Source organism: Lampetra fluviatilis, chromosome 27 (genome assembly GCF_964198595.1).
Source record: "Lampetra fluviatilis chromosome 27, kcLamFluv1.1, whole genome shotgun sequence".
Taxonomy (NCBI): Eukaryota; Metazoa; Chordata; class Hyperoartia; order Petromyzontiformes; family Petromyzontidae; genus Lampetra; species Lampetra fluviatilis.
The window spans coordinates 3,445,589-3,458,469 of record NC_136301.1 but is presented as its reverse complement, the minus strand read 5'-3'; the positions used below and the strand labels follow the sequence as shown (position 1 = coordinate 3,458,469).

The 12,881-nt window shown below is 50.9% G+C and overlaps 1 protein-coding gene and 1 long non-coding RNA gene across 4 annotated transcripts in view; both read left to right on the top strand.

Annotated features, from left to right (window-relative positions):
* LOC144942307 (uncharacterized) overlaps positions 1–12,881 on the top strand; it is a 549,184-nt gene that overhangs the window by 450,062 nt on the left and 86,241 nt on the right. The gene's annotated exons all lie outside the window — the stretch shown is intronic.
* Positions 1–12,881, top strand: part of LOC144942306 (ferritin heavy chain, oocyte isoform-like) — a 109,873-nt gene that overhangs the window by 10,751 nt on the left and 86,241 nt on the right. For 2 of the 3 annotated variants that reach the window (XR_013639355.1, XR_013639356.1), the window contains exon 4: positions 802–2,140. Coding sequence is in view for 1 of the 3 variants with exons in the window: in XM_078869087.1 (XP_078725213.1) it covers positions 802–954 (153 nt within the window). In the remaining 2 variants the exon portion in view is untranslated. Of the gene's footprint in view, positions 1–801; positions 4,514–12,881 lie in introns of those variants that run through there. The other variant, XM_078869087.1, reaches the window with a different exon arrangement.

Below are 12,881 nucleotides of genomic sequence, written 5' to 3'. Positions count from 1 at the left end.
ATACATCATCGCGTGTGTGTGTGTTTGGAACCGAGTGGTAGGGTAGCGGTTAGCTCACCGCACTACGAATCCAGAGAACCGGGTTCCATTTCCGCTCACAGCCAACATCAGTGGCGATTATCTGAACTGGTCATGGGCCTCTCCCTAGGTCGACTCAGCCTCAAATGAGTACCTAATGCGGTGTGCAAACATCGCTACTAGGGAGACAAGGCGGTCGGGCATGGTGCTGGCCACCCACCCCCTCGTGTGCCGTGCCAGCCTTCATAGGTGCTACTCGCTAACAGCACTTGCCCCAACAGTCTGTTAAGGTTATACGGGGGGATCTATGTCTTCGGTTTTGTGTGTCCCATAAGTCTTTGTGGCCCGATAAAACAAAACCAGCATTGCCCCTCCTGACAATCTGAGGACCACAGAAGGAGGGCATCATCGTCGTATGCCACATACACACCGTGAAACGTGAAAGGGTGAATCACTGTAATGCCCATATTCTTAGCCGCGGCCTCGCCTCAGGCTTGGGCTCCGGCTCAAGTGAGGAGGCTCACTGCCGTGCTTAACTCGCGCCGGGCACTCGAGCATGGCTCCAGCCGTGCTCGGTATTTTCCACGAGCCGAGCCCGAGCCGAGCCACGGCTGAGCGGCTCGCCCGCCCGCCCGCGCGTTCTTCGGAAGCAGCACGCATGAGCTGAGCCGCCTCAGAGGTCGGGCCGGATCCGAGCCGCGACCGAGATCACGGCCCGTGCCGTACGTGCCGTGCGCTGACCGCCTCATCGATGCGTCCTCCGCTTTCCCCCACACCCCACAGCTGTGCGACTTCCTGGACTCCCACTACCTGGAGGAGCAGGTGGAGTCCATCAAGAACATTGCCGACCACATCACGAGCCTCAAGAAGATGGGCGTGCCTCAGTCGGGCATGGGAGAGTTCCTCTTTGACAAGTTGACCCTGGGCAGCGAATAAATGGGTTGTCAGAGGGGATCAGAGTTGGGCAGCACGGGCAGTATCCTCCGCCACCCCCCCCCCTCCCGCTAGCCTCGCTTGGTCAGCAGCTTTTCAAAGGCGCGCCGTGACCGCACGCGTAGAATTGTAGCGTACTTGAATCCCACCGAGCGTGCGGGTAGTTTCCATTAGACGGCAATTGACGCACAGAGTCGTCGACTAGCGATCGCTTTGTTCCGTGTAAGAATAGACCGTGCAAGAATAGACCGTGCGTGTAACAATAGACTGTGTACGATTTATCCCAATTGTGCATTCATATTGCTTTTATACTAATGGAGCGCACGAAACAATATACACAAACGAAGCAGAGGCGACGGGAAACGACACGATAGGCGATGAAAACGAACCGAGACAGAATAGCTTCTTGAATGGAGTCGTGACTGTTTGTCGCGTTGGCGAACCGGCAGCAAGCCTCGTCGATTTCCAGTTATTCCCTGCGGTCCTCTTATTTCATATGGCGTTCGAAAAAAGCAACAGGCTACACTTGTTATTTTAATATTGTCAGACTGTCCTATGGGTAGAGTAGTGGAGCCCGATTTGTTCCACCAGAATTTCGATTTAAAGCTTTCGTGACTGCAGGGATTCATCTTCTTGGTTCTTTCGGTAAAGTCACGTAGAAGGGAAGTAATAAAATAATAAAAATAAAACATAATAAAATAATTCTCACGACGTGATAATTATTTCTCACGTCGTGAGAACAGGTCTGTCGGGGAGACAGCGTCTGATGTCAGACGCTGTCTCCCCGACAGACCTGGTCTTCACCTGAGGACGGCTGCTTGCGTTGTGGCCGAAACGTCGTGAGAATAATTTTTTTATGTTTTATTATTTTATTACTTCCCTTCTACGTGACTTTACCGAAAGAACCAAGAAGATTGTTCCACCAGAATACGTGCGCTGTGTTGGGCGGTCGTCGCTCGCTCGCCCGATGGTTTGCACCTCGCCGCTTTTCGCAATTTGGTGGAGCCAACTGATGTTCCATTTATGGAGGGAAATGTCACCGCATCTTCTTCCGGTCCACCTGCTCGCTTGCAGTTGCACGCTGCCTACAAGCAGCCCTGACGGACACACACCTGGGGCTGCGTACCCCCGGCGGGTCTATTCCTGCCGAGGCTTACAGCGTGCACCGAATTACAGGTGACAAGCAGAGGTCGCAAACGGGTTTTGGTTCCTTACCCGTACCCGTACCCGGCCGCACCAGGGTCGCAAATGGGTACCCATACCCGTACCCGGCCGGGTACGGGTACCCGTTCCCTACCCGTACCCGTACCCTACCCGAAATGAGTGACAAACGGTTACTCACCAGTGACTCACGGCCTACCCGTACCCGTACCCGGCCGCACCAGGGTCGCAAACGGGTACCCGTACCTGGCCGGGTACGGGTAGCCGGGTATCGGGTAGGGTACGGGTATCGGGTACCCGGTTGCGACTTCTGGTGACAAGTCAGGTATATGAAGCGATGGCTCTTTTGTTTTGTGCGGTCATTGTGGGGACGCGTGCCAAGACCACGAACGCCGCCACGGTTGAGAAACCCCCGTCGCTCGGCGGGGGGGGGGGGGGGCCACATTCACACCGAAGGAGTTGGTTGGGGTCCTGGACTCGATGTCTGCAATGGCCACTGTGAGCGGATGTCTGCCAGCTAGCCCGACCGCGTAGCGAGGTTCCTCCGGACTTGCGAATGAAGTTGTTGCCCCCCGTGAGCAGAAATGAAAAGGAAAACAAGATCCATCCCCTTATTCGTCAAAACGATTTGGCTTAAGTTGAACACGTAGGCTTTCGCGACCACTTCTCATCCGTGTGTCGGGTGGTGGCGTGTTTAACGACACATATATTTACGCGATCTAACCCAAAAAACCCTCTTATGGATTTGACTTAAATTCAGGAAAAGGTCGCTCTCTTCTTCTTGGTTCTTTCAGTAAAGTCACGTAGAAGGGAAAGAATAAAAATAAAACGTAATAAAATACAATTCTCACGACGTTTCGGCCACAACGCAAGCAGCCGTCCTCAGGTGAAGAACAGGTCTGTCGGAAAGACAGCGTCTGAATGAGCACCTGAGGACGGCTGCTTGCGTTGTGGCCGAAACGTCGTGAGAATTGTATTTTATTATGTTTTATTATTTTATTATTTCCCTTCTACGTGACTTTACCGAAAGAACCAAGAAGATGAATCCCTGCAGTCACGAAAGCTTTAAATTGAAGGTCGCTCTCTTAATTATTTTCAACAGATACGTTATGTGGCACGGGCCAGCGGGGACTACTAGATCCAATGGAAACAAGCCTCACCCGCTCTACCATTCCTTGCACACTCGTGGTGTCCACGGATAAGGGGAGTGGTTGGGTAACTGGGATAATTAATAAAATCCGTCTGTTTCACTTTGTTGCCCTTTAACTGGAACTCTTATTGGCTATCCAGATTTTAATTAGAGACATGTTTATATATATATAACTTAAATCAGCCCCACACCATGTACTCATTTAAGGCTGAGTGGGCCTAAGCGAAGGCCCAAGACGTGTAACTTGGGATTGCGGTGCAATGCACAATCCACTACACCGCTGCTCTGTGCAGCATATGTAAGCACACACACAAGTATATAAATGCATATGACAGTAAATTCGTAATGTTTAATCACTCTTGTCAAAAGAGCTTGCAGCATGACTAGTAAATACTTAATTCTGTCATTAAAAATGTAATGCCTGCCTTCACCGTCGAGCAAAGTCGCCCACCGCCCCCCCCCCCCCCTCCAGTGTGTCCCACTCTCCACGACCTCTTGCCACTTGCATTTGGCGCGCTTCTCCAAAATCTAAATGGTAAAGTCACGTGGAAGGGAAATAATAAAAGTTAAACGTAAAATTCTCACGACGTTTCGATTGCAACACAAGCAATCATCAGGTGTGAAAACCACAGAAAGATTTGCTTGTGTTGCAATCGAAACGTGATAATTTTATTGTTGAATGTTTATTTCCCTTCTACGTGACTTTACCGAAAGAACCAAGAATATGAATCCCTGCAGTCACGAAAGCTTAAAATCGAGATTGCACACACGTAAAAAAAAAATGTGCCTGAAATGTGCGTCCGAAAATTGTGGAAACTGCCCAATTACGATTGTGCGAATCGAGTCAATTGGGGGCACAAATGGTGTTAGTGTCAAAGGGATACCTGCCTTTAGATAATTTGCTCAAAGTGTTTGACGACCACGAACTAACAACAACACCTCTGCGATGTCTTCATGGAGCCCTCTTGGCGCCAGGCACTTAGGACACACATGTACTCGTGGCCAGGGACTTGCTCCTTCAGCTGCCACGGGCAGTAGACGCGCTGTCGTTTCTCTGCGGCACGAATCGGTCTTGAGCCGCGTCAGGACGCACCGATGTGTTAGCGGAACCTTTTTACGCGAGCGGGCACTGACGATCCGACGCGCGCCGCAGCCAACAATCGCCACCGCTACTCGTAGCGACTTGTATTTTCATAGAGCGGCAATTCCCGCTGCGTTGTAGCACGTTGCAATAAATCCCTTAGAAACGTGGCCAACGTTTATCATACACGTGTTTTGTACGTAGCCATGGCTTACTTTCTCGCTCTTATTACACTGGTCAACACACTTTTTCTGGCATAAGGTATTCCAACGGTAGTAAGGTAATTTTGGGGTGCTGATTCCAAATCTGGCATCAGTTTTTGTCTATCACATCAGGTTTTTGAGATATCAAATATTGCATTTTCAATAAAAACTGCAGAAGAAAAATATTAAATAAATGTGGATATCTACATAAAATGATATTATAAACACACTATCCTAAAAATACAGCACCATATTTTAACACTACAGCAGTCACTGACTCGCAACAACTTGCAATCATAAGTGACAGAGTTAATTTCGGGTAAAATCAATGAAAATGGGGTATGCCGATAGCATCAAAATGAGATGTGATAGAGCAAATCTGAGATCAGATTTGGAATCAGCACCCTGAAATTAGTCTAGAACAGCTGCAAAAGTCCAGGCCAGAAAAAAGGTTTTTTTTTGTGTTGACCAGTGTTATCTAGAACTCTGCTGGCAGCCTTAACAGACTTGATGCAAGTTCTGAGTTATGTCGGAGAGCATCTGTGAAGGATGGCACGGCACGTGGGTGGGTGGCCAGCACAACGCCTGGCCGCCTTTGTCTCACCAGTGCTGATGTGAACATGCAAACTCCACTCGCAAACACACACTACGTTATAAGACGCACACCCAATATTTGCTTTAACATGGGCAGTGGGGGGGCAGTGCGTCTTGCAATCCAGAGAATACCCAGCACGAGTGGTCCATCAATCCACTGGCTGCACTTGCAGAAGTGTGCCTGTTGGGTCGGTAGGGGCCGCTCTGAACGAAAAGGTTTGGGATGATGCAGAGAGAGAGAAAGAGCGATGCGCGCTTGCCATTGTACCGAGAGACCGCAAGACAAGGAACACACACGGATCAGAGAGTGTACACAAGTCCACGACTTGTAGTGATTGTAAGGGGGTGTGGTGGATTGTCATGGTGGAGGGTGGGTGGATAGCGATGGTAGAGGGTGACGCGGATCGTGAAGATGAGGGGTGGGGCGGATAGTGATTGTGGTGGGTGGGGCAGATGGTGAAGGTGGGGGGTGAGGCGAATGGTGATGGTGGGGGGTGGTGCGCATAGTGATGTTTGGGGATGGGGCGCATCGTCATGGTGCGGGGTGAGGAGTACAGTGATGGTACAGGGTGACGCGGATAGTGATTCTGGAGGGTGGGTATGAATAATGGTGGGAGTGGGGCAGATAGTGATGGTAGGGATGGGGTTGACAGTGACGGTGGGGTTTGGGGCGGATGGAGATGGTGGGTGGCAGGGCAGATAGTGATGGGGGGGGATTGGGGCTTACTGTGATAGTGGGGGGTGAGATTGTCGGGCAGGATGGAGGGGAGGCGGAGAGAAGATTTTCAGACGAAAATCTTCTCCCCGTGACAGCGCTTCTTGCTGATTGAAGACCTCCTGCAAAAGTCATTATAACACGAGAGGTATACTGTCACGTGGCTTCCTACTTCGTAGACCTGAAGACGATGACGTCGTCGAGATAGATCAAGCAGGAATCCCATTGAAGACCGGCCAGAATCAGTTCCATGAATCTCTGGAATGTTGCTGGCGCGGAGTGAAGACCCATAGGGAGGTGGTTAAATTCGAATAGGCCTTGAGGTGTTCGAAAGGCGGTTTTGGATCTGGACGTCTCATCGAGTGGCAGTTGCCAGAATCCAGAAATGAGATCCAAAGTTAAATTTCTATTTAAAGCTTTCATGACTGCAGGGATTCATCTTCTTGGTTCTTTCGGTAAAGTCACGTAGAATGGAAATAATAAAAATAAAACATAAAATAATTCTCACGACGTTTCGGCCACAACGCAAGCAGCCTGGAGAAACAGGTCTGTCGAGAGTAGACAGAGTCATTCAGACGCTGTCTTCTCGACAGACCTGTTCTCCACCTGAGGACGGCTGCTTGCGTTGTGGCCGAAACGTCGTGAGAATTATTTTATTATGTTTTATTATTTCCATTCTACGTGACTTTACCGAAAGAACCAAGAGGAAAGATCCAAAGTTGAAAAATACTTAGCGCCGGCCACGGCATCTACAGAATCATCCATCCTTGGCAGCGGGTACGCATCTGCAACCGTTATTTGATTTAACTTACGAAAGTCAACGCAGCAGAAGCAATGGCTTCCATCGTGCTTCTTAACTAGGACTATTGGCGCATCCCAGGGGCTGTTGGATGGTGAGATGATGTCGGCTGCCAACATGTCATCAACGGCCCGCCGAACATGATCTTTCTCAGTGGGACTCAACGTGTACGGATTCTGGCGAATGGGAGTCGCATCCCTTGTGTTAATATGGTGGCTCAAAAGGGTAGTTCGATTTAAGTCGAATTTACCTTTGCTAAAAATATCTGTGAATTCCAACAAAAGAGATTGCAATTTATGTGATGTTATTAGAAGCCACGAACAAACACCTCCTCGTGAGAGACCGAACAACGCAGAAGACCCCCCCTCCCCCCCCCCCCTTGGCTCCCATCTCCCGTGAAGTTCAAGTTCATTTATTAGGTATAGCCCTGTGAGCCATTCGGCTCTTGAATCGGGTGCAACCGCAACAAACAAAAAACAAAAACATGAACAAGAAAACATCTTAAAGTGACTATGTGCAAATAGAAAATCCAAGAAAAGACAGCAAAATATTGCAGAAAAAGCACCGTACACCAACGCTGTGTGCAAAAATCCCAGTGGGATGCAAGTCAAACAACAACAACCACAATACAAACATGGCCAAACCAAAAAACGTTTAATCAAAATCACCAAAATAAAGCCATAAAAGCAATGAAACAGTGGTCATAGGAAGCATCTGGGACCACAAACACTTTCGCGTCCAATGCACAAGCCGTGGCAACAACAGCAGCAGCGGCAATGACTCACCACTCCCACGACTCACGCCGCAATCTCCTGGCTCGTCAACCACCTCGAGATGTGGAATAATTACACGTGCTCGCTCCTATGTCAACATCAGCCATGCTCAGAATTGTTTTCGATTCTCGGGAAGAAGAAAAGAAACCCGCACACAATACCGGGACACCTTCTTTGGGGAGTCTTCATTTAAAACGGCGTGATGCAGTCATCTGATTTTTTTTATTGCGTAAAACTTGGGACAAATAAGTAAGATTTAAAAATACTTTTAAAAAAAGCTTTAATGAAATGTACCGTACGAGTAATGGCAGAACTCCACGACTCCAGGAAGTGGCCCCGAAGCTTGCCATAACATAAGGGGCCGTGAGTTGAGCGTGGACAATTAGACCCAAACCGAAACATAAGATATAGAAAAAGATTGTCGATACGACATTGGGAAGTGGGTTAAAATTGAGTTACAAGATTTGAGGATACGACAACAACAGACTGTGAGTTTATAAAAAGTGTATAAAGTAATGTTTTAAAATATGTGTTTTTTATGATAGAATATAGTATTATCAGTATGACAAGTATACCAAGTTTGCAGTCGATAGCACATTGGGAAGTGTGTAAAAAATTTAGTGACAAGATTTGAGGACACAACAACAGAGAGTGAGCTAAATAAAAGCGTGTATCAATAATGATAACAAAGACGGTGTTTGTCCCCAAGTAGCTCCGACTGCAGGCGGAGAGACCAATTATCGGCTTGTCCAAGCCACCGCTAGGGCATCATTGAAGTCGCACGTGCCAAAAATGCACTCGCCGACACGAACACAACCACGCGGCAAGGAAGCGTCGCTTCACAGCAGCCGCATCTGCCTCCGATCTCGCTTCAAGCCACCACCCAACAGAGGAAGAGCGCGGGGCGATGAGCTCATGCCTCCACCCTTTCAACGTCTTTCTCACCCCTCCACCTTCTCCGGTTGTCACCTTAGCGGTAGCGTGACGAGCGTGAGGGCAAGGGGGGTCGTCTTGCCCTCCTCCCCACTCCCAGCCAGACACCCTGGTGGCCACATCTACGAGTTGGAACGCCCTTGACAAGCACCGTGAGATGTGTGTTTTAGCAAATCTTGTGGGCCCCACCTGGACGTTTGAGCTGCACCTTCAGGGTTGGCGACTTTGACTGAAGCTCTTGTGGAAGATGTTTTGTTTAATTTCTAAATTAATTTTCTTAAATATCCGATGATGAAAATCGCACGGGAGATCGATACTAATTCCGGTAGAGACTCGCGATGTTTGGCAACACTCGCTGAGACGCTGGGTCACACCCTATATGACGTCACACTCACCCAGAGCTCCACTCCTATATGACGTCACACTCACCCAGAGCCCCACTCCTATAGGACTTCACACCCCCACTCACCCAGAGCCCCACCCCTATATGACGTCACACACTCACCCAGAGCCCCACTTCTATATGACGTCACACACTCACCCAGAGCTCCACTCCTATATGACGTCACACTCACCCAGAGCCCGACTTCTATATGACGCCACACCCACCCAGAGCCCCACTCCTATATGACGTCACACACTCACCCAGAGCCCCACTCCTATATGACGTCACACACTCACCCAGAGCCCCACTCCTATATGACGTCACACTCGAGACCACATCACCACAAGACTCCGCTACCCTCGCTGGTTATTGAATCACAATCGCAAGACCTCAGATCAATCGCCAGATTGCACTCACCGTCTTCAAGATCCTCAATCCACTCCCCTCCACGCACTCTCCTACCTCTCCCCTCTCATCTCACTCTACTCCCCTCTACGCACTCTCCTACCTCTCTCCCCTCTCATCCCACTCCCCTCCACGCACTCTCCTACCTCTCCCCTCTCATCTCACTCCCCTCCACGCACTCTCCTACCTCTCTCCCTCTCATCTCACTCCATTCCCTTCCACACACTCTCCTACCTCTCCCCTCTCATCTCACTCCCCTCCACGCACTCTCCTACCTCTCCCCTCTCATCTCACTCTACTTCCCACTATACACTCTCCTGCCTCTCCCCTCTCATCTCACTCTACTCCCCTCCACGCACTCTCCTGCCTCTCCACTCTCATCTCACTCTACTCCCCTCCACGCACTCTCCTACCTCTCCCCTCTCATCTCACTCTACTCCCCTCCACGCATTCTCCTACCTCTCCCCTCTCATCTCACTCTACTCCCCTCCACGCACTCTCCTACCTCTCCCCTCTCATCTCACTCTACTCCCCTCCACGCACTCTCCTACCTCTCCCCTCTCATCCCACTCCCCTCCCCGCCACGCACTCTCCTACCTCTCCCCTCTCATCCCACTCCCCTCCCCGCCACGCACTCTCCTACCTCTCTCCCCTCTCATCCCACTCTCCTCCACGCACTCTCCTACCTCTCCCCTCTCATCTCACTCTACTCCCCTCCACGCACTCTCCTACCTCTCCCCTCTCCCTCTCATCTCACTCCCCTCCACGCACTCTCCTACCTCTCCCCTCTCATCTCACTCTACTCCCCTCCACGCACCCTCCTACCTCTCCCTCTCATCTCACTCTACTCCCCTCCACGCACTCTCCTACCTCTCCCCTCTCATCTCACTCTACTCCCCTCCACGCACTCTCCTACCTCTCCCCTCTCATCTCACTCTACTCCCCTCCACGCACCCTCCTACCTCTCCCTCTCATCTCACTCCCCTCCACGCACTCTCCTACCTCTCCCCTCTCATCTCACTCTACTCCCCTCCACGCACTCTCCTACCTCTCCCCTCTCATCTCTACTCCCCTCCACGCACTCTCCTACCTCTCCCCTCTCATCTCACTCTACTCCCCTCCACGCACTCTCCTACCTCTCCCCTCTCATCTCACTCCCCTCCACGCACTCTCCTACCTCTCCCCTCTCATCTCACTCCCCTCCACGCACTCTCCTACCTCTCCCCTCTCATCCCACTCTACTCCCCTCCACACACTCTCCTACCTCTCCCCTCTCATCTCACTCTACTCCCCTCCACGCACTCTCCTACCTCTCCCCTCTCATCTCACTCTACTCCCCTCCACGCACTCTCCTACCTCTCCCCTCTCATCTCACTCCACTCCCCTCCACGCACTCTCCTACCTCTCCCCTCTCATCTCTACTCCCCTCCACGCACTCTCCTACCTCTCCCCTCTCATCTCACTCTACTCCCCTCCACGCACTCTCCTACCTCTCCCCTCTCATCTCACTCCCCTCCACGCACTCTCCTACCTCTCCCCTCTCATCTCACTCTACTCCCCTCCACGCACTCTCCTACCTCTCCCCTCTCATCCCACTCTACTCCCCTCCACGCACTCTCCTACCTCTCCCCTCTCATCTCACTCCCCTCCACGCACTCTCCTACCTCTCCCCTCTCATCCCACTCTACTCCCCTCCACGCACTCTCCTACCTCTCCCCTCTCATCTCACTCCCCTCCACGCACTCTCCTACCTCTCCCCTCTCATCTCACTCTACTCCCCTCCACGCACTCTCCTACCTCTCCCCTCTCATCTCACTCTACTCCCCTCCACGCACTCTCCTACCTCTCCCCTCTCATCCCACTCTACTCCCCTCCACGCACTCTCCTACCTCTCCCCTCTCATCTCACTCTACTCCCCTCCACGCACTCTCCTACCTCTCCCCTCTCATCTCACTCTACTCCCCTCCACGCACTCTCCTACCTCTCCCTTCTCATGCCACTCCCCTCCCCGCCACGCGGCTCCTGCACTCCGCGTGCTCCCTGCTCCACTAGCCGAGTCTTGCTGTCTAGGCCCGCGGTCAATCTCCGCCCAGTGGGGAGGGTTCGCTCCCTCTCTGCTGCTGCTCCGGCACTCCCGAGACGACAGCAAAGGTCACGGTCCCCAAGTAGCTCAAGTAGCCCCCCCCCCGCCCCGATTCATGCAAATGCATACGTGCATCAAATATGATGTCCGATTCAAATCCGAGTAAAACACAACGAGCTAATGAACATTACAACAAAACGTGTTTTTTTGCGCACTTTTTTTCTTCGTCTCATTAGTCTATTTGCAGGAGGTCGCAATGAGGATCGGTGTACTTGTTCTAATTAATTGGTGCGAATTGAAATGGCGTTGTCCTGGATGCGAGAGCACGGGGGAATATTGGGTGGTGATGCGTCTTGGCACGCGGCTCCACGTTCAGTGTTGTGGGGGGTGGGGCGGGGGGCGCACACAGACGGCTGCGGCGTGGTTACCGTGCAGGAGAAGCAATGGCGGAGCCAGGATTTTCAGGTAAGGGGGGGGGGGGCAAACCCCTCTGGCAATTAAAAATGATAGAGGAGTTGATAATTGTTTTTTACCCTTCTATCTTGCAACAAAACTGACACCTTTTTTTACAAGGAGTCATGTTTGCATAGACCACAATACCTGCAGTCATAATGCAAACAAAAAACATAACTCTGATAATGTATGCACTGTCCTTGAAGTTGATTGGTCCACACCCGAGACAGCTTTCCTTAGAGCCTAGTCTCACATGGTGTTGGACCAGATGACGCCAAAAGGCGCACTGGACAGTGCATACAGAGTTATGTTTTTTGTTTGCATTATGACTGCAGATATTGTGGTCTATGCAAACATGACTCCTTGTAAAAAAGGTGTCAGTTTTGTTGCCAGATAGAAGGGTAAAAAAACAATTATCATATTTTTTACTGGCAAATGAGGTTCCAATGGTGATAGAGGAGTTGTTAGTAAGTAAGGACTTGTCCCTTGCTTTTTATTCGACGCGTGTGCGGCGATGGCTCAGCCATCGATCGAGGGTCGAATTCGCACCGCGTCGTGTGATCGGCATCGCGCTCGCTGAAGGTGTTGATGCCTTCAGGGAAGTCGTGTCCTGTAAACAATTATGTGAGTCACTTATAACCGCTTTGCCGTTACTTATTGCCAATTATGGACTCAGACTATTGTCCTATCATCTCATAGAGTCCCTGGCACATAATAATATGCTACACAGCGGCAGTGGGGGTCGCAAAATGCCGATGTATTCCTAATAAACCCAAATGATCCGATCGAAATCCCCAATTTCGATCGGATCATTGGGGGGGGGGGGGGTGGGCACGTGCCACCCCCCCCCAGTGCAGGAGACATTTCAATTATCGCCTTGCCACCACCAGAAACCAGGCGCTTCCTTCGCAAATGTCTCTAAACATTTTTTTTTACGAATAGAAACGTGATACAATCGATGCATTTCTCCTTTCAACATATCCCGTGAGCCACACGGGGCTTTCTGGAAGTTTAAATTTTGTATTTTCTAGTTATCGTCGTCAGCACCGTTTGGTTCGACGCGGGCGAAACTCTGAACGTGTCTCCACAATCCGGCGTTTGGTGAGCAAAATCGGACGTTGCTTTTGCTTGAAGCGGGCGCTGGGGGGGATGGACCCCCACAATTGTCGCTGAGTGCTTCTTGCCCACGGCGTTT